The sequence below is a fragment of the Zootoca vivipara genome, chromosome 16 (assembly GCF_963506605.1).
Source record: "Zootoca vivipara chromosome 16, rZooViv1.1, whole genome shotgun sequence".
NCBI lineage: Eukaryota > Metazoa > Chordata > Lepidosauria > Squamata > Lacertidae > Zootoca > Zootoca vivipara.
In genome coordinates this window covers 28,880,204-28,902,190 of record NC_083291.1, presented here as the reverse complement: position 1 = coordinate 28,902,190, position 21,987 = coordinate 28,880,204, and the positions used below count along the sequence as shown (strand labels likewise).

The window sequence follows — 21,987 nt, the reverse complement described above, 5'->3', positions numbered from 1 at the left end:
TAAAATAAGCCTATGTTCTCAGAATATAGGATGTGGCCCACACAAAGGCCTGTTGCTGCCTAAAGCAAGGGACAACCCCCACCCCATTCCTCTTGCTGAAGTTCACACAGATGAATTGTACTTCCACAGGATACTATCCTTCATTGCACTCCAAGAGAGGGGAGCAGGAGCCCTTCATAGCACATAGAGACCTGTACTGCATAAGGGAGGGTGTCTCCTCTCTCTCTCTCCCTCCCTCCCTCCCTCCCTCCCTCCCTCTCCCTCTCTCTCTCTCTCTCTCTCTCTCTGTGTGTGTGTGTGTGTGTGTGTGTGTGTGTGTGTGTGTGTTGCTACCACTGCCCCACTCCTTCCACCAATCACTGCCTCTGGCAACTGCCTCACTCTGTCAGCCTTGAGCTACACAAAAGCTCTGATGCCAGCCACATGAGACTTCTGGTCCATACATTGCCATCTTTTGCACTGAATAGTTTTTGAAGAACAGAAGCATGGGTGTAGACAGGGGGGCAGGAGGGGGCAGCTGCCCCCCCCCAGAAGCAAAAAATTATTGTATTTTACAGACCATAACCAATACTTTGCCCCTCCAAAAACTGAAGTGGAAAGGGCTTTGCTTTAGCAAGAGCAGCTCTCCACTTGCTGGGGGCGGGAACACAGCTGTAACAAAAACACATCAAATAAATAAAGCAAAGTGGCTACCAGTACTTAAGCAGTTAAGACAATGGAGCATAATATCCCTTCAGGCAAGGTCCACCCTATTCACCCTATTGTTATTCAGTGGGAGTTGTTAATGGGCATTCAGGGATCGCATTAACAGTTCTATTGGCGATTTAATGAGGGTGCAGAGGATTCAATTTGACTGAGGTGGCCCTGCAAGGCTAAAAGGAAGTGAATAAGAAGGGGGGGGGCTGTAGCTTTGATAGACACAGTGATGTTTATAAAAAGCATTGGTGTTCCAGTCTGCCCCTCCTCCTGCATCTGTATACTGTAAATCAGGGGTGGCCACCTCCCAAGAGACTCTGATCTACTCACAGAGTTAAAAACTGGGAGTGATCTACCCCCTTTGGGGGGGTTCAGGTCAAAGCCGTTGAGTTTTTTTAAGGAAGGGAAGCCCTGTTTTGGGGGGTTTAGGTCAAACTTGTTGAGCTTCTTTTAGGAGGGAGGGAGGCCCATTTTTGTTTAGGGCTTCAGGTCATAGTTCAGCTTTTTTTAGGGAGGAGGAAAAATTTGGGTGAGCTTTTTTTAGGGGTGCCAGTGATCTAGCAGTGATCTACCACAGACATCCAGTGGTCTACTGGTAGATCACAATCTACCTGTTGGACGTGCCTGCTGTAAATCAAGCAGAGAGAAAGCTGCTTACAAGGCTCCTGTACAGGTGTACCGGTATCTTCCTCTTGCTGCAGAGTTCTAGCATCACAGCGTCACCCAGAGGCACCCACAAATGTGAGTTATCCCTCTCTCTATTTCTTCCTTCCTTTCCTCCCTCTTCCATCCTCAATAAAATACGGGGGGGGGCAGATAAGCCCCACATAGAAAGCCCATCAACATGGGGGGGGAGGACTCTTTAAAATACAGTATTTACCAGTAATTTCTTTTTTTGGGGGGGAGGCACCTAGGCCTCTAGGAGTTGGCTGCTATGCCTAGGACAATTCAAGAAAGCAGAATGATGCATATGCTATGGTAATATATCAATAGAATCATGGAATTGTAGTCGGAAGGGACCACAAGGGTCATCTAGTCCAACCCCCTGCAATGCAGGAATTTTTCCCCAATGTGGGGCTTGAACCCACAACATGGTTGAAATATTATGCTGATATGCAGCAACGCCTCGGAGCCATCGAGACTGCGGCCCTGTCTTGCCTCGCCCTTGCCTGCCCGACCCTCCCATCCTCTTGCTGCAGAGTTCCAGCTTCACAGCATCACCCAGAGGCACCCACAAATATGAGGTATCCCTCTCTCTATTATTCCTTCCTTCCCTCCCTCTTCCATCCTTAATAAAATACTGGGGGGGGGCAGATAAGCCCCACATAGAAAGCCCATCAAAATGGGGGGGTGACTCTTTCAAATACGGTATTTACCAGTAATTGGGGGGGGGGGAGAGGCACCTAGGCCTCTAGGATTTGGCTGCTATGCCTAGGAGTAGGACAATTCAAGAAAGCAGAATGATGCATATGCTATGGTAATATATCAATGGAATCATAGAATTGTAGTCGGAAGGGACCACAAGGGTCATCTAGTCCAACCCCCTGCAATGCAGGATTTTTCCCCCAAGGTGGGGCTTGAACCCACAACATGGTTGAAATATTATGCTGATATGCAGCAACGCCTCGGAGCTGTCGTGACTGCGGCCGTGCCTTCCCTCGCCCTCACCCGCCCTGCCACCCCCTCTCGCCTGCCCGACCCTCCCGTCCTCTTGCTGCAGAGTTCCAGCATCACAGCGTCACCCAGAGGCACCCACAAATATGAGTTATCCCTCTCTCTATTTCTTCCTTCCTTCCCTCCCTCTTCCATTCTTAATAAAATATGGGGGGGGCAGATAAGCCCCACATAGAAAGCCCATCAACATGGGGGGGATGACTCTTTCACATACGGTATTTACTAGTATTTGGGGGGGGGAGGCACCTAGGCCTCTAGGAGTTGGCTGCTATGCCTAGGAGTAGGACAATTCAAGAAAGCAGAATGATGCATATGCTATGGCAATATATCAATAGAATCATAGAATTGTAGTCGGAAGGGACCACAAGGGTCATCTAGTCCAACCCCCTGCAATGCAGGAATTTTTTCCTAAGGTGGGGCTTGAACCCACAACATGGTTGAAATATTATGCTGATATGCAGCAACGCCTCGGAGCCGTCGTGACTGCAGCCGTGCCTTGCCTTGCCCTCGCCCACCCTGTCACCCCCTCTTGCCTGCCCGACCCTCCCGTCCTCTCCAGCCAAGCAGGGTAGCCGCCGCCGTTGCCAGCCCCAGAAGCACAAGGTGGCCGCTGCCGCCGCTGCCGCCACCACGATGTCGTCAGGCCAGCTGGCCCTGTAGCCCCGCCCACGTTCCCACTTTGTGGCCCCGCCCCTGAATGATCATGGCTTGCCCCCCCCTAGTTTTGATCCTGGCTACGCCCTTGAACAGAAGCTCATATTTTGAATCCTATAGAATCCTATAGGCCTTCTTTGAGGTGTTTGCAAACCACCCAGAGTTTGCAAACCACCCAGTATCATGGAAACAACCTGAGATACAATTTATAACATCTCAGCATTGTTTACCGTGTGTGTGTGTGTGTGTGTGTGTGTGGTGTAATGTAATGTTGCAGTGCATAAAAATGGAAAGTAGATGGTTACCAACCTCCTGGTCATAGTCTCCTTGGTTACCACCGAATGTTTGCTTCTATAAACTACACCATTAAAATATTTTATTGTTGTATCCCTTTTCTGGCATCTAAAGGTGAAGGCAATCACAACTTTGAAAAGGTGTACCTTATGTTGTGTCAATTTGTGACCACTTAAAGTAAAGCTTTAATTGCAAGTTTTCAAAGCCTTCTCAAACTAGAGATGTCTTGGAACTATCATTGCCTGAGAAATTTCTAACCAGGCAATGCTACATTTGATATCTTGTATCTATGTCAATGCTTAAAAATTTAATGAAATCCCCTCCAGGCTATATACATGTTCTTGAGAATGCAGTCCACAACAGGAAAAAAAAGATTCCCCATCTTTGCATCAAGACTAAATTTCTTTCAGGGTTTCATTAAAGCAGAGAATACTTTAATATTCATGAATGGCTCTGAATATCTGAATGGGTATCTGAAGAAGTATGCATTCACATGAAAGCTTATACAGTACTCAGAACAAATTTAGTTGGTCTCTAAGGTGCTACTGGACAATTTTTTTAATTTTTTAATTTATTTCAACTGTGTCGGACCAACACGGCTACCTACCTGGCTCTGAGTATGCAAGTCAAAGATTTGTATAATTTTCACCCCAGAAGTGGGAGAAAAAGGCCCCATGATTCTGGTCTCCTGCTGTGGCTGAGTGGTTAGGAAACGACTCTGTGGTATCTGCTAGGTAATTTTAATCCCAGGCATGCCCCTCTCTTTTGCCCCTAATATGACTGGTGTGTGTGTGGTATGTAAAACATCAGTGAAAAAAGGTATGTAAAACATGAGTCAAAAAAGAAAAAAGGTGCCAGAATTCACCACCTAAGTCGTGTGGTGTGTAACATAAGCAAGCAAGTACAACACTTCCTGTTTGCCCAGAGTGGACACACTGGGAGGTGTTACTCCAGTTTTAGAAGGACTTCCTGTCACACCTGGTCTGGAACTTCCTCCCCCTGCGTGTAACCAGATAGGTGGGCATAACCCTGGGAGACCCCATAAGAGAAGCTTATGGGGTCCTCTTCTTCCTCTTGATGCCATGCTGCTCTCTTGATACTGATGTCTTTTGCTGTCTGCTGGCTGTCAGCCACCAGGACATGGGCTCATTCCCATATGGGATGAACTCAAACCTTCTTCTGTAACTCTAAGCTAAAGCCTGCATTCAGGGAACTGAATGTGAGTAAACTTCTTATTACTTTTTTAAAAAAGCTTATTGTGTCTTTATTCTTTTTAGGAGGGACAAAGAGGTCTTACCAGGAATATACTCCAATCTGGGCATACCAGATTGGATTGCCTAACTAAAGAGATTCAAATGGCTCTGCAACTAGCTTCCTGCTGTGTATAGAAGGGAATGAACTCTGCTGTATGACTCACTAGTATGAGTTAGGAATGATAATATTTAATCAATATATACTCTCCTAGTACACTGGTACCTCTGGTTAAGAACTTAGTTCAGGGGTCCCCAGACTTACCGCACGGCGGGCCGGTGCCCGCCGCGCCGACCGCGCGGTGGGCCGGAGGGCAGGGGAGTGCGCGCGCGGTGGGCCGGAGGGTGGGGGAGCGCGCGCCCGTGCGCATGCGCACACGCACACGGGCGGGGAAAAAATCGCCGAAAATCGCTTGTGCGCATGCGTATGGGCCTCCCCCGACCCGGAAGTGCACCAGAAATGACCTCTTCCGGGTCGGGAGAGGCCCATACGCATGCGCACAAAGGATTTTCGGCGATTTTTTGCCGATTTTTTAGATCGTCGCTGCGCCGCGCGCTGCGAGAGCGGGCGGCGGCAGCGGGCGGCGGGGGTCGTCGCGGGCTGGATTGGAAGGCCGATTGGGCCGCATCCGGCCCGGGGGCCGTAGTTTGGGGACCCCTGACTTAGTTCATCCCGGAGGTCCGTTCTTAACCTGAAACTGTTCTTAACCTGAGGTACAACTTTAGCTAATGGGGCCTCCTGCTGCCGCAGCGCCGCTGGAGCAAAATTTCTGTTCTCATCCTGAAGCAAAGTTCTTAACCCGAGGTACTATTTCTGGGTTAGCGGAGTCTGTAACCTGAAGCGTTTGTAACCCGAGGTACCACTGTATCCACAACATTCCCACAAGTCGCCAACCCAAACACCACCGACACCAACATCTTGTAACCCAAGTCATGTGACAAGATGCCGGGTTGGTCGCTCCCCCCACCCCGCTCAGGCCGCTTTGGCTGCCATCCTGCGCACCTCACCACTTAGGGACCTCCTTTGCTGGGTTGAGCAGACTTCTTGAGCAAAGCATGGCAAAAAAAGAAAAAAAATCCCTGTGTGAGAGCATGATGTCCCTGGAACCATTGGACTTGGGGTGCAATAGTATCCCTTTGCATGCTCTGTAAGATACAAGATCCGAGATGGTGTGCTGGAGGTATCCCCAATTGTCGCACTGTCACTGGCTGCTTCTATTGCCACACATAATGGGGTGTGTTGCCAGCCCCACCTGCAATTGGAGGGCAGTAACAAAGATTGTGCTTATTAGGGCAGGGTATCCTTCCATTTTCTAACTTTTTAATAAAAAGTTATTTCCCCCTCTTGCCCTAGGCTGAATAAGCATAGTATTTGGCAGGTGTACAGTGTATTTGTGGACTTCCATAAAGGTGACTACAGTGGTACCTCGTGTTACAGACGGGATCCGTTCCGGAGGCCCGCCCATAACATGAAATGCCTGCAACTCGAAGCGCTGTGTCTGCTTAGGAGTGCAGCGTGATTTGGCGTTTCTGCGCATGTGCGAGCGGCGAAACCCCGAAGTAACCCGTTCTGGTACTTCTGGGTTGCCGCGGGATGTAACGCGAAAAGACGCAACATGAAGCGAATGCAACACAAGGTATGACTATACAGTATAGGATTGCTCTATAATGGACTGACCTGTGAACCAGGAAGTTAAATCTTGCCTCAGGCACCACACACAAACACATACACACCTTGCAACTATGAGAAAATACAGTGTTCCTGTAGGGCTTCCTGATGCAAGGAATGGGAAGTGCTTTGAATATTAGATAAACGCAAGGCATTATTGCAACATGTAACCACTGTACCCACCCCATGTGATGTTTTCTTTCAGCACTAATAGACACCAGAAGGGAATAGGGTTGCCAGACTCAATAGAGGACGGACTTCTGTGCCTTTAATTGCCCTGCTCTCTTTTGAGTCTGGAAACCTTAAAGAGAAACCAGCAGAGCCTTTGCTTGGAAATTAAACAAAGGGTCTGCTGGTTTCCCTTTAAGGTTTCCAGACTCAAAAGAGAGCAGGGCAATTAAAGGCACAGAAGTCCTGTCCTCTATTGAGTCTGACAACCCTAGAAGGGAAACTTGTTTTAATCAGGACTATACCAGAATGAAAAGGTTGACACCCCTCCCCGTGTGTTACAGTACTAATGAAAACCAGGGCTCCCTGCAGCAGTTAACAATTTAAAAATAACTACAAGTTCAGCTTCACATCTGGCTTCAGCCTTAGGGTGAGTATATTCACATTATGGCTTACTCCTCCATCTCATTATTTAATTCTGCTCTAACAGGTACCCTGTTTCTCCTAAAATACATAGCCATAAAATAAGCCATAGCAGGATTTTTAAGCATTCGAGGAATATAAGCCATACCCCGAAAATAAGCCATAGCGATAGGCAGTTTAACCTTGTAGGTTAAACTGTACCATACTTAATAAAAAAAATAAGACATTCCCAGAAAATAAGGCAGTGTTTTTTTTTTGAGGAAAAATAAATATAAGACGGTGTCTTATTTTCGGAGAAATACGGCATACAGACCTTGTATACCTAAGATGCCCTTGCAATTTACTTTACATTGGATCGACCACACAGGCGGGCAGTGTCCGTATAGGGAAACATCGATCCCACATGAGGAACCAAGTCATGGAGGCACCCTTAGCTGAGCACTTTGTAGAACACCATCATTCAGATACAGATTTACTGTACACTGCCCTTTGGGTCAATCAGAGAAAACTTGGGACGAGGAAAGATTACGTTAGATTATTACACCAACAAGAAACTAGATTGATTTTTTTTAATCCCTACAGCCGGGGGGTTTAAATACAGAATCAGATTTCAACTGCTTTATTTAAGGTTTTTTACACATGGCTTTTGTTTGTGTTTGTTATGCTAGATTTTGTATACTGTATCTTTAAATTTCCTGAAATTACCTGTGATTTGATACACCTGTGGATAGCCTTTATAATTCCAATAGCGTTCTGCTATCAGTATCAGTCTACTACACTTGCTAGTGAGAACTGATCCATAGTCATTATTTTTACCTGAGAAGACAATTTATTGGGTATGTATTTGTCATTCATTTATTTATGTTTATTGACGTGCAGGTTGGCCATTTCAATTTCCGTTTTATAATTTAATGTTATGTATTCCATTTCATTGTCAGCTGATGAAGACTTATCCTTGAAACAGTTCACCTATCCTGGAAAAACTGTTCTGTTCTGCTTTCTGTTTGCTGCTGCATTCTACAGCACTTTGAATACATTATTCCTGTGTTTGGAGCACCTTTCACTGCAATATTGCTGGATTTTGACTATTGAAAGGCATCTTGCCTCCATTGTGGTGTTCCCTGATAGTGATTGATTACGCCTACTATTTCTTTTCTATGAACTTTTGCATAACTATGCATGTATCATAGGTTGATGTTTATGATTTGTAAATATTATGGCTTGATCAAATTATTGGTAATACATTATTAGCCACGCGTTGCTTTTGGGTTTGTTCAGGGTTTGTACTCCAAGGGACTTTGGCAAGGAGGGGGGCCTATGCACTCTGTCTGTCTCTGACATAACAGTTCGCTCAGTCAGTTTAACAGCGAGTGAGCAGAGTCAGCAGTCTGGCGCTATCACAGATTTCGCAAACATTTCGCTATTGTCACACGGATCCTCCTCCTAGCCAATCAGGAAGTGGGATCCCCTTCCTCATTGGCCGAAAGGCGAATGCATGCAATTGGCTGAGCTGCCGAGCAGGAGGCGGGAGGACTCGAGGAGACGCGGGGAACTGCGGCAGGTAAGTCTCTCTGCATTGAAAGGGGGCAGGCTGGTCATTCTGCATTGAAAGGGGGCATGCTGGTCATTCTGCATTGAAAGGGGGCACGCTGGACACTTAGCAGGGCATAGGCAGGATCACTAAACTCATCACATGCATTCGACATGTAGGGCCAAAACCCTCCTCAAACAAAGACTACTCGGATTGAAGTTTGGTTGGTTCAACAGTGACGAGACAGATTTCGATCCATATGTAGCTGCTCCAGCTCAACATAAGTTGATGTAAGCCAGTGGGTCTAGCAACCTTTAATTTATTTTTATTTTTTTGCTGAAAGAGTAAGGCAATAGGCATGAAGGTGAATAAACATTATGTTAAGAGTAAAGAAATGGTTATACAATGAAGGGGTGCTAAAAGTGCAGCAAGGCAAGAAAGTGATTTTCTTTTTTTTAGAATTTTAGCAGAATACTACACCTATATCATGCCATACAAAAAAGAATCTGGTGCACAAGGCAGGAAAAGGAGAAAGATAGAGACAGAGCAACAAGCTAAGCTAGCTGGAAGCCTTCACCGGTTTTTGGTGAGTACTGCTGAAATTACAGCAGGACCATCAGCAGCAGACTCATAATCCTGATCCTGTGTCGGTGTCACTTGAGTGCATTTACAATGTGGAAAGAATTAGAAATGCGGCTGCATAAACAGGAGACTATTGATGCTGCTGCCCAGCTTGCACAACAGAGGTCATTTGAAAAATGGAAGGCAATCTTAGTCAGAATACTTGATTGTGTTCTGTATCTAGCCAGGCAAACCTTACCCTTACATGGTCACTCTGAAGATTTAAAAACAGATGGTAACTGTGGAAATTTATTAGAAACTTTCAAGTTACTCTCCAAATATGACCCAGTTGCCAAACATCTTCACAGAGTACAACGCACAGATGGTTACGTTGTGTCCTATCTCTCTCCACAGAGCCAGAATGAGTTTATTAGCCTGCTCGGCGATCACATTCGAACAGTCATCTTTCAAAATATCATAAAGGCCAAGTATTTTGCTATAATGTTTGATAGCACTCCTGATATTTCACACACTGACCAAATGTCCCAAGTGATTCGATATGTGCATATTGAAGATTCAGAAGTCCATGTGACAGAGTCTTTCATTGACTTTATTCAGTTATATGGGAAATCAGCTGATGTCATTAGAAAACAAATTTGTGACAAGTTGCAAGCTGATGGCCTTAAACTAGAGCATTGCTACGGCCAGGGATACGACAATGGTGCGACTATGGCTGGACACATTAGTGGTGTACAAAAACGTATTTTGGATATGAATCCCAAAGCAATGTTTGTGCCATGTAACAATCACTCGCTCAATCTTGCTGGGATGCATGCAGTTGGTGTTGGGACAAAGTCTGTTACTTTCTTTGGCACTGTGGAAAAGGTGTATGCATTTTTCTCAAGCTCCACCCACAGGTGGGATATCCTTAAGAAACATGTACCAATTCGTGTAAAGTGATCGTGTAACACAAGATGGAATTCAAAGCATGAAGCTGTATGCGTACTTGCTGAACACACTGAGAAAATAATAGACGCTTTGGAAGCGTTGAGAGATGGGCCAGAAGAAACCTCTGAAACCAGGGGTGATGCAGGAAGTCTTTTAGTTTGCATAATGACATATGTTTTTTTCTCTTTCTTGCATTTTTGGAACCCAGTACTAACCGAAGTAAATGATACTCAGATCTACCTGCAGCAAGGAGGACTTGCGCTTGATCAATGCGTGCAAAAGTTAAAAGCATTGGCTTTATTTTGTCATAAAAAACGTGATAGTCTAGTGTCAAAGGCAACTGAGAAAGCTCTGCAGGTATGCAAAACCTATTGCATACCTACAGAGAGAAGAGTTGGAAGACGCAAGTAGAAGATGGATGGTGAGAACAGTTGCGATGCTGGCTTGACCTTAATACAGGAAACAAGCAGAGAACAACTGGAAGCAATTGATCAGCTTCAGGCAGAAATTAAAAACCGTACTACGCAGATGAATACGCTTCACCAGCGATTTGCTTTTTTGCAAATCCAAACATTGTTGGATACTGGAAAAGATGATTTTATTAAGAAACAAATTCAGCACACGTGTGCTCGGTACACAGAATTGAATGCTGCATCTATGCTCACCGAAATAACTCGACTTCGGCACCACATTATCTTGTATAAGGAGGTCAATCCTGATGAGCAGGTTGCAAACTGGTCAGCTTTAGATTTGCTTCGCTGGGTGTATAAGTGGAAGCGGCAAGAAAGTTTAATTAACTTTGTTGTCACCAAGGCCGGTGCTAGGGTTTTTTGCGCCCTAGGCGAGATCACCTTCTGCCCCCCCATTAATAAAAAATAAAATAGAAAAAATAGAAGAAGAAAAATAGAAAATAGAAAAAATAAAAATAAAAAATAGGAAAAAATAAAAAAGTAGAAAAAACAAAAAATAAACAATTGATCCGGCTAAAATCAATATACGAACGATCACAATATTTCAATGGTGTTTTTAAGTGAGTTTAAAAACTTCCCAAGCGAGGAAGCCATGGAGAGGTGAAGGAGGGATGCTCCCTCGCAGCCACCGCCGCTGCCGCCGCCGCTCAGGGCCAACGCCGCCTCATCCTCCTCCCCCGAGCTCGGCAGCAGCGCTGTGAGGGGGCGAGGCGGCGACGGCGACCGGAGGCTCAGCGCACTTCCCTGGGCAAAGAGACCCGCGTCCATGGGCGGCAGCGGGCAGGCTTGCCAGCAGCGCCCCCTCCATTTTGGCGCTCTAGGCAGCTGTCTATTTCGCCTAAATGGACGCACCGGCCCTGGTTGTCACATTAAGAATCTTTATTACTATCCCTGTTTCTACAGCGAGTTGTGAAAGAAGTTTCTCAAAACTTAAACTAATTAAAACATATCAGAGATCTACAATGGGCCAAGAAAGACTGAGTAATCTAGCAATACTGTCCATTGAGAGACATTAATGTAGATTTCAATTCTGTTGTTGAAAAATTTGCGCTAATTAAAAGCAGGCGAATTTAAATTAATCTGTATATACAGATTGATACCTTGCACTTCTATTAAAGAATTACAATTAGAGGTACAGGATTGAGGAAGTTGGCTCCATCTAGCCCAGTCTTGGATCATCTCCAGGGTATGGTTCCATTTTGATGTTTAGTTTTTGTTCTTGATATTTTTTGTCGTTTACGATGGTTGTGAGACGACATATAATAGCATGGCCCATGCTAGGTTACTACATTTGTAGATTTGTATTCATAGACCTGCTGAAAATGTGGAGAATGTGTAATGCATGTTTGCAGTCAATAAAGTGTTTGAAAATAAACTTATATTTAGATGCATTTTACTTTAATTACATCAGTATTTTCATAACAAACAATACATGTGCTTAGGGGTAAGGGTTTCTTTAACTAATCTAGTGGAAGAGACTCAAGTGCTAAAATCCACAGGTTAGGGGGCGCAAATTACTTGCCTTGTCCCGGGTGCTGACAACCCATGCTACGCCACTGCTCGTCTCAAACCACCACAATCCTAGGTCCATATTCCCTTCCTCTTCCCCCTCTCTGAAGCATATTTCATCTTTGAAAACAGACAAAAGGATGGGCTAATATGGTCACACTCTTATCTAAGGAAGCATGTTTTGTGGGAAAAGCAGGGTACAGGCCTGAACATCATGTGCTGCTTGTGAACTCCTGCAAGTTTCTGGCTGCTGCTGTTGAATATGAGATGGTGTCCTTCCATGGACCTGGGGCCAGATCCTGCAAACCAGCTATTGAAAGAGGGCCAGGATTCATTGCTTTTGTTTTGAAGCAGTTGGGTAATTTGATTGCAATTGGCAATTATGCATTTGCTTTCTTTGCTCCAGGTGTGTCCCACCTTTTCCTTGTAACTTGTACCGGTACATGGATTAAAGCATTATCTTCAAGCATTATTATGGGGGTCAGAGCAATACATTTTGCTACATGTGTGTTCGTGTAGTTACCTTTCAGTGGAAAGGTGGAATATAATCAGGTATACCTAGAAATGCACATGCACAAACACACATTCAGAATAGATACTTTATTGTCATTGTACATAGTACAATGAAATTGAATGCCATCCCATAAACAAAACAAAAACACATTACAGCCACACACACACACACACATACATACATACAGACCCACCCATCACAACTCCCCAGGATCATATTATTTAGTTACAGCATTTAAGATGGTTATGCTCTTGGATAGAAACTGTTTTTAATCTATTCGTTCTTGATTTAATTGTTCTGTATCTCTTGCCCAAAGGCAATGGTGCAAAAAGACTATATCCAGGATGAGATGAATCCTGTAAAATATTATTTGCTTTTTTTAAGGCAACAGGAATTGTATAGTTCTTCCAGAGATAGGAGAGGATGACCGATAATCTTTTGGGCTGTGGTTATGACCTTCTGGAGCACTTTCCTATCCATGACTATGCAGCTAGAAAACCAAGCACAAATACAGTACAGTGGTACCTCGGTTTATGAACACAATTGGTTCCGGAAGTCTGTTCATAAACTGAAGCGTTCATAAACTGAAGCGAACTTTCCCATTGAAAGTAATGGAAAGTGAATTAATCCGTTCCAGATGGGTCCGCGGCGTTCGTAAACCGAAAATTCGTAAACCGAGGTGTTCATAAACCGAGGTTCCACTGTATGTAAGAATGCTCTCTATGGAGCCTTGGTAGAAGGACACCAGCAGTCTCTCACTCAGCCTGTTCTTTTTTAAAAGTCTGAGGAAATATATTCTCTGCTGGGCCTTCTTCACCAGAGCAGTGGTATTCACGCTCCAGGTCATACTCTACTCAATGGTAACACCCAGAAACTTAAATACAGCCACCCTCTCCACCCAGTCCCTGCCAATATACAAGGGCTGAATGTCTGCCTTTTTCTTCCTGTAGTCCACCACCAGTTCCTTGGTCTTGGCAGTATTAAAGACCAGATTATTATCTCCACACCAACCATAGAGCCATTCCACCTCGTCCCAATAGGCAGACTCACCCCCCCCCCAGAAATGAGCCCCACCACAGTGGTGTCATCAGCAAACTTGATGATTTTGTTGCTAGAGTGGATAGCTGTACAATCATGGGAATAGAGCAGGGGACTCAACCCACAACCCTGTGGGGAGCTGGTGTTAAGGCTAAGGGCTGTGGACATATATGACCCTACTCTAACCCTCTGGGAGCGGTCTGACAGAAAATTCAAAACCCAGAGACAAATGGAGTTAGAAAGTCCAAGCGCCTCTAGATTGGACATCAGTCTATGGGGGAGGATAGTGTTAAAAGCAGAGGTAAAGTCCATGAACAGCAGCCTCGCATAACTCCCCAGCTGCTCCAGATGGGACAGAGCGGCATGGAGGGTGGTAGTGATAGCATCCTCTGTGGATCTATTCGCCCTGTATGCAAACTGGTAGTTATCAAATGTCGATGGAAGACAGGAAATGATGTAACTCCGTACCAGTTTCTCAAAACACTTCATAATAATCTGAGTACGTCATACCTCGATTTACAACCACCTCTGTTTACAACCACCGCGGACCCATCTGGAACGGATTAATTCACTTTCCATTACTTTCAATTGGAAAGTTCGCTTCAGGTTAAGTACGCTTCAGTTTAAGTACTCCGCGGACCGTCTGGAACGGATTAATCCACTTTCCATTACTTTCAATGGGAAAGTTCGCTTCAGGTTAAGTACGCTTCAGGTTAAGTACAGACTTCCGGAACCAATTGTGGTTGTAAACCGAGGTACCACTGTAAGTGCAACTGGTCTGTAGTCATTCAGATTACTAATTGTGGATTTTTTTGGCAGAGGAACAATAGTTGACGACTTCAGGCAGGGTGGGATAATAGACTGGTGTAGGGACTTGTTGAAGACCTTAGTAAAGACTCTCGCCAGCTGGCCTGCACAGCCCCTCAACACCCGTCCAGTGATGCGATCAGGGCCAGCAGCCTTCCTTGGATTCACCGACCTCAGTACCTGCCTCACCTCATGCTCTTCTACAGTAAATGAAGGGCCACTCTGGGCTGGTACCTGTAATACAGCCATCTCCGGTGGCTCCCTCTCAAAGCGAGCGAAGAAAAGATTAAGCTCCTCTGCCAGTGAAGGGTCACCATCGACGGCACCAAGGTTCGGTTTGTAGTTGGTAATCTGTTGAATCCCCTGCCACACCTGCCTCGTGTTGGTTCTACTAAAGTTATCCTCAATCCTCTGCTTATAATCCAGCTTTGCCCGTCAAATACCTCTCTTCAAGTTAGCTCTTGCGGTGCTGTAAAGCTGCACATCGCCAAGCCTGAAAGACCTGTTCCTATCCCGCAGCAGGCACTGGACCTCTCTGTTCATCCAGGGTTTCTGACTGGGATAAACCAGGGTGTATTTATTTACTGTGACAGTATCTGTGCAGTGATTGATATAGCCCAGAACTGCCACCGTATGCTCTTCCAGGTCTGGATACATACTCAGAAATAATAAAATTCATTCTTATAAACCTCTGGAGGAGGAAGCAACATGCCTTGAGTTAATTCCAACATATTTTTAGTTGTTGCTGGCACACAACCAGGGAAATGTTCAGGGAAGCCCCAGATAGAAGACATTGTGTGGATTGGAACCACCTAGAGTGGCTGGGGACAACCAGTCAGATAGGCTGCATGTAAATAAATAATTATTATTGGTGATACTTCATTGATGGATGTGTCGGGAGGGGGGGCTCTTTGTGACTATTGTGATGGATGGACAATTTTCTGGTGAGGTTTAGGCTGAATATGGCTACTCCACTGGGCAGGGTTTCCCTCCTATTTCCCCTTTGTAGTTTGAAAGTCACCCAAAGCCTTTCGAGTTCCACAAGTCATTTTCTGTGTCTTGTGAAATCCTCTTTGCTAAATGACCCAAACGGCAGATGGAATCCACTGTTTTTATAAGCGAACATCAGACTCCCTGGGTTCAACCTCTACCCTTTTGGCACCTAATGTGATTTCATGTCCAATATTTTAAATAGCTTTTTTACATGTCCACCAAACATGATAAAATATCCCTTTATGTTCCTTTCATTTCCAACATGCATTTGGAATATTTTGTATGTATTCTGAATAATTTATCAGGAGTTCAAGGCTAACGGTGCATCATTTTATAATTTTTTAAAAAGAATTGGTGAGGACCAGGCCCAAAGTAGATGATCCCCTTGTTGCTCCTTTCACCTTCTGGGAAATGAAATTGTTGGAGAGGCTATGGAGGAAATTGTTGGAATGATGAGAGAGAGAAATTCCAGAGGAGGCATCCTGTTAGGCTGCAACAGATTGTAATGGATTGCTTTGAAATAGCTTCACCATACATAGAAGCTGGGTACTCTAATAGATATATCTAGCTATATCTGGGTAGGTAACAGTTATATCCCAATATGTTATATGGCATCTCCAAATATTTTATGAATGCATTCTCATTAAACAATAGATGTTTGTTTCCCTGACAAATATCCATCTATATATATACAGTACTGGACAGGTGCAGGTGGCGCTGTGGGTTAAACCACAGTGCCTAGGGCTTGCCGATCAGAAGGCCGGCGGTTCGAATCCCCATGACGGGGTGAGCTCCCATTGCTCTGTCCCTGCTCCTGCCAACCTAGCAGTTCAAAAGCACGTCAAAGTGCAAGTAGATAAATAGGTACCGCTTCAGCGGGAAGGTAAACAGTGTTTCTGTGTGCTGCTCTGGTTCACCAGAAGCGGCTTAGTCATGCTGGCCACATGACCCGGAAGCAGTATGCCGGCTCCCTCGGCCAATAAAGCAAGATGAGCACCACAGCCCCAGAGTCGTCCGCGACTGGACCTAATGGTCAGGGGTCCCTTTACCTTTACCTTTACTGGACAGAGCTAATATGTTTGGTGACTCAAAAGCTTCAGACAAACATGATGCCTCTCTCTTTTTCTGAATAAAACTCCCAAATCGAGCAAACAGCCACAGAAAATGTTTCATCAGAAAGAAAGGCAAGAAGTTAACGATGGATGCATTAAAAAAAAAAACAGCCACACACACAGACCCCAAAACAATGCAAGTGTTTCCTGGGCAACTGGAGAAGATATTGGACCAGACAAATCGACATTTCTCCCACCCCCACTTTAGAGAGACTCTCAAGGAGGGAAGATCAGCAGCCTGCGGTCCCAAACCGCATCTAAAGCGCATTCCCCCTCCAAAGAGGGGTTCGAGACATAAGCGTTTCCCCACCGAATCGCACCAAGGTCGATCCATCTCTCCCAGCATCAACTGTCCAGCTGCGGCAGCTAGTCAGCTGCAGGCACGCAGGCAGGCAAGACGGGTCTCGCTTCCCTGCCGTGAACCTCCTGCCCTTCCTATCCAAGCTCTGGTTGCAACAGCTCTTCCTCAGAGAGGTCTGCGGAGGGCTGTCTGTACCCATCGACCATCCATAACGGCGGCCACACAGGCCTGCCTCTCTCCTCGCGTCACCCGCCCTGCCTGGGGAGTTGGGGGGGGGGCGGGAATCCATGCTCCTTGCCCCGGCAGGTGAATCTGGCTCGGGAGTCTGGTGGTGACTGAGCGCCCCTGGAGCCGCCATGGCTCTGCTACCGGGCAGTGGGGAGGACAGCAGCCTTGGGTGGTGCTTCGCCTTACCTGGCCCGGCTTGCTGGTGTAGTTGAACGTGTAAAGGCGCTCGGCGGCTCGGTTGACCTGGCCGGAGTAGATTTTGTCGAACTGCGCTGCCTCTTCTGCGCCGGCGGCACCGGCGCCTCTCCTTTGCGCGCGAGGAGGCTGCAGCTCGCGGGTTCCGGCGACTGCCAGCAGGAGCCCGGCGAGCCTGGCCCAGCCGCTCATGATCCCCCAGCCAGGTGGAGGAAGAGGAAAAGAAATCGGGAGCGGCTGAAGCAGGGTCCGCTCCAACGCCGGGCCTGGCGTCGCCTTCAAGCCGTGGCTAGGCGCTGCTCTCCACGCCGGGGGTCTCCATGCGCCCGTTTGCAGCTCGGCCGTTCCACAGACAGCCGTAGTAGTGGTGGGTGAATCCGGATTGGAGGCGCGTATGCCGGATCTACCTTTCCCCCCTCTGCGTCTAATTGATAGACGCCGATCTCCCTCGGCAAAAGGTTGGGTCTAGACAGCAGCTTCTTCTACTCGGCGCGCACGGAGGTATCCGCAGATAACGCAGCAGCAGGCTGCGCACCGCGCAAAAAGGTTGAGATCCCGCAGCAGAAACCCGCCCGGGTTATGGTCCCCGGGGAAGGGAAGCCGGCCGAGGGTTGGAAACTAACTGGCTGCCTTTTACTTCTCGACTGCCAGGACGTGTCCTTCGAATTTTAAGTCTTGCGCAAGACGGAGATAGCCGAAAGACGCGACCCAAAATCGTTTATTGCGCGCAGGGCTCGGCAAGCAGAAAAACCCGGGCGGGAAGCGAACTCCGGTTGGAAACATCACTTACGATTAACCTTTCACGATGGTTAAGTTTATTGTTATTTGGAGAACCCCCCGCTTGCTTTTCTCGCAAGACATCGTCTCGTAGGCAGCGATCTGTAAAAATAATGCCCGCAGCAAATCCCACGCTAGTGCCTGGGTGGTTTGCGCCAGCCTCTGCCACGTGTCCATTTGCACGCTCCTGCTCATATAATCTCTCTACTGTACTTCCTACCATACGCAGCACTTTCGAGAAGGTTGCTAGTACTTATTATTAAAACGTCACATTTAGCTTTCGGATGGGGGGCGGGGGTGAACAGATTATACTGAGATAAATGGTTACGGAAGTCAGCCACTTGCAATAAGCGTATTTTTGTAGCCCTGATTAAATGCCAGTTTCTAGAGCTTCGTTCTTGAGCAATTACTTTGATTCATTGATTTAAAAATAAACATAGCCTTTAGTACCTTGGGTCGTTTGAACAGCAAAAAAACAAATGACACAATAAGTTATGCATGAAGAGCGAAATGACCAAACCTGGCTACAACCCCCCCCCCCCAAAAAAGAATGCTTGTTGCATTTGCAATGGGAGAGCATCCCACAAATCAGAGAAGGACCAACCTTCCTGTCTTCAGTGATGGTACCTAGGCAAGTTACTGCTTCAAAGAAAAAGCACAATAAATTATGCAAAAACAACATAACTAAGGTTGGGGGCGGGGATGTTAATACAGACAGAGCCAACTAAAAAAGTCAGACAGTTTAAAACAATAAAAACACTCAAATTACTTCAGTAAACAAAAAAAAAGTTTTAACTTGATTCTGAAATAGAAGTGCTGAAGTTGTAAGCACCTTGCAAGGTAGGTGCCACCCCAAAGAAAGCCTAATATAGGCATCCCCAAACTGCGGCCCTCCAGATGTTTTGGCCTACAACTCCCATGATCCCTAGCTAACAGGACCAGTGGTCAGGGATTATGGGAATTGTAGTCCAAAACATCTGGAGGGCCAAAGTCTGGGGGTGCCTGGCCTAATACATGTGAACACAAAACAAGCTTCTGCCCCCCATTGGAATGTGGATAACCCCCTCTTAGGCATGTTGGTACAGCGAGTCCTTCAGATGCATAGCCATTTAGGGCTTCAAAGGTAACCACCCAAAACTCAAAATGGGCTTGGAAGCGAGTAGGCAGCCAACAAGGTACTTTTGTAATCTGTGCAATGTGATTTTACTGCACTGGTCAGCATAGCTGCCAAGTTCTCCCTTTTTTTAAGGGAAATTCCCTTATGCTGAATAGACTTCCTCGTGAGAAAAGGGAAAACTTGGCAGCTATGCTGGTCAAAATTCTGTCAATGACAATTTGCATTAAAGGAAGCTTCTGAGTAGTCTTCAAGCACAGCCCCATTATAGTAGTCCAGCTGGGGTCAGGCTATCCCTATCCAAGGATGGTGATAGCCAAAGAACTATTTCCTTTTTCCTTTCCACCTTGCTGTATATTGCAGTGAAGGAAGCTCTTTTATGTCATGCCCCTTAGCAATCCAGGTCACTATCAAGTGTAAAGCAAGCTAGTTCCTTCCTTTTCAGTATCCTATTTCTCCACCTCACCTTTCAATGGACACCCTCAACTTTCCAGTAAATATGTCCTTCTAATCTTGGAACAACAAGTGTTTTCTCCTTAGCTTCAATATTGTCATGCAACCTTTGTTAATGCTGCCAAAAAGCAATCTCCTTACCTCATGAGGCATGATGGGAGTTGTAGTCGAACACCTGGAGGGCCACAGGTTGTGCACACCTAGTCTAAAGCAATAAAACAAATACCAGTTATAAAAAGATGGTAGCACTGAAGGCTTGCCTAAAAATAACTGTTTTTAGTGGTTCCCAACTTTTTTTGGCAATACTCCACCTAAGCATCTCTACATTCCTGATGACCCCCCCCCCCCGACATATAATTCTTATATGTGCCCCACATTGGGAAGCATGGGTCTGGAAGGTTCAGTTTTTATTTGGAAACCCAGCCATAAACAGTTTAAAGGATGCATCTTTCAGATTGCTACAGACTTCTGTAAAAAAAAAAGTATGGCTGGCTGACCTAGGTAGCTTGAGATCTAATAAAAGGGGGGATTTCAGCACCACCCCACATCACCAGCCAGAGTCCAGAAGCCAGACCAGATGCTACCATTATTGAGCATGTGCCCATACCCATTCCCTTTGCCATCCCTTTGCACCCCATCCATCCTGTTGCCTCTTTGCTGACTATGGAAGGGTGCCCCCCACCTTATGGGTCTGAGTTATCATGTATAGTGAAAGGACAAGAATCCAAAAACCAGGAAGAAGCCCTACTCACATAGAGAACAGTTTAAAGAGATGAAGGAAGGCAAGGTTTGGCTTGCGGGGGGGGGGGGGGTCCCCAGGGCTCTCTTCTGAAATAATAGCGCCTACACGCTATACCTTTTGAAGCACATTTGAAGCACTATCTTCCCCTCAAGGAATTCTGGGCTCTGTAGTTTGTTATGGGTTGCTAAGATTTGTAACTCTATGTGATGGGTAAACTACATCGCCCAGAATTATTTGAAAGAAAGCATGTTTCCAAATGCAATTTAAAGGTAAGGTGTGTAACATAGGAGTGACTTTCCCTCACTCGTATTAACTATTGCAGCCAGCCCACAGTCTTATAGGTTATGACCTATAACAGGGGTTGGCAAAGTTTACCTTGCCTGGGCTGGTTCACTCCAGCGGAGATCCCTCTGTGGGCTGGATTGCGGGCACGTGAGCATGCGCGCCCGCGATTTCCAGCATCTGTGTCTGTGCAGACGCAATTTCCGGCACCGCTAAAGCAAGTCCCTGCACCGCACAGCACTGCACTGGTTTAGTGCAGTGGGGGGGGGGACTCGCTGAGCAGGTGGCTTGGTTGGAGGGCAGCTTGTGGGCTGGTTAAACAACCCCCATGGGCCGCGGCTTTAGGTTGCTGACCCCTGACCTAGGGGCGTTGCTAGCCGCTTTGGCACCTGGGGCGTCAAAGCGGAGGCACCCCCCGGGTGCGGGGCACCACACCGCAGCGTCGTGACGTCCCTCGCTGGCACGCCCCTCGCCTCTGTCCAGGGAGAGTGTGCGCCCTTCCTGCTGCGGTGCGTGCTCTCCCTGGACGGAGTCGAGGGGCAGGCCAGCGAGGGGTGTCACAAGCGTCGCCTCGCTGGCCCGCCCCTCAACTCCACCCAGGGAGAGCGTGCGGCAGCAGGAAGGGAGAGCACATGGCAGCCGAGGGAGCAAGCCGGTCCTGGCAGCGGCCCGGCAAAAACCTTGCTAGGAACTGCAGGGGCTTGCTCAGCCAACGGGTGCTCTCCCTGCTGCAGCGCACTCTCTCACTGACTAGACGGAGGCGAGGGGCGGGCCAATGAGGGGCATCAAGCCACCCACAAGTGTGACGCTACCTTGCGTACATTTTGGGGTGGGGCGCGTGTTTTGGGGGCGGGGTGGGCAGCCGTGATGGCGCCCCTTGTATCGTGCAGCTCGGGGCAGCCCGCCCCCACCGCCCCTATCTTCCTACGCCCCTGCCCTGACCTATAATAATAAGAATGAATTATTATTTATACCCCATCCATCTGGCTCGGCGGCTCCCAAAAGAATATTAAAAGCACAATAAAACATCAAACATTAAAAACTTTCCTAAACAGGGTTGCCTTCAGATGTCTTCTAAAAGTCAGATTGTTGTTTATTTCCTTGACATCCAAAGGGAGGGCCCCACTACCGAGAAGGTTCCACAGGGAAGGCATTGGCAACACTACCGAGAAGGCCCTCTGCCTGGCTCCATGTAACTTTGCTTCTCGCAGTGAGGGAACCAGCAGAAGACCCTTGGAGGAGAACCTCAGTGTCCAGACTGAGCGACGGGAGTAGAGACACTCCTTCAGGTATACTGGGCCAAGACCGTATGGCTTTAAAGGTCAGCACCAACAGTTTCAATTATGCTCAGAAACATACTGGGAGCTAGTGAAGATCCCTTAGGACTGCTGTTATATGGTTCTGGTGGCCATTCTGAATTAGTTGCAGTTTCCGAGTCACCTTCAAAGGTAGAGTGCATTGCAGTAGTCCAAGCGGGAGATAACTGGGGCATGCACCACTCTGGTGAGACAGTCTGTAGGCAGGTAGGGTCTCAGCCTGTGTACCAGATGGAGCTGGTCTAGCTTTCCTGGACACAGAATTGAC

The 21,987-nt window shown here is 46.8% G+C and overlaps 1 protein-coding gene across 1 annotated transcript in view; it reads right to left on the bottom strand.

The window, feature by feature from the left end:
* Positions 1-18,046, bottom strand: part of SIDT1 (SID1 transmembrane family member 1) — a 69,100-nt gene extending 51,054 nt beyond the window's left edge. The window contains exon 1 of the mRNA XM_060269166.1: positions 17,027-18,046. Coding sequence (XP_060125149.1) covers positions 17,027-17,227 — 201 coding nt within the window. The 5' untranslated portion in view covers positions 17,228-18,046. The remainder of the gene's footprint in view (positions 1-17,026) is intronic.
* Between the last annotated feature and the right edge of the window lie 3,941 nt (positions 18,047-21,987).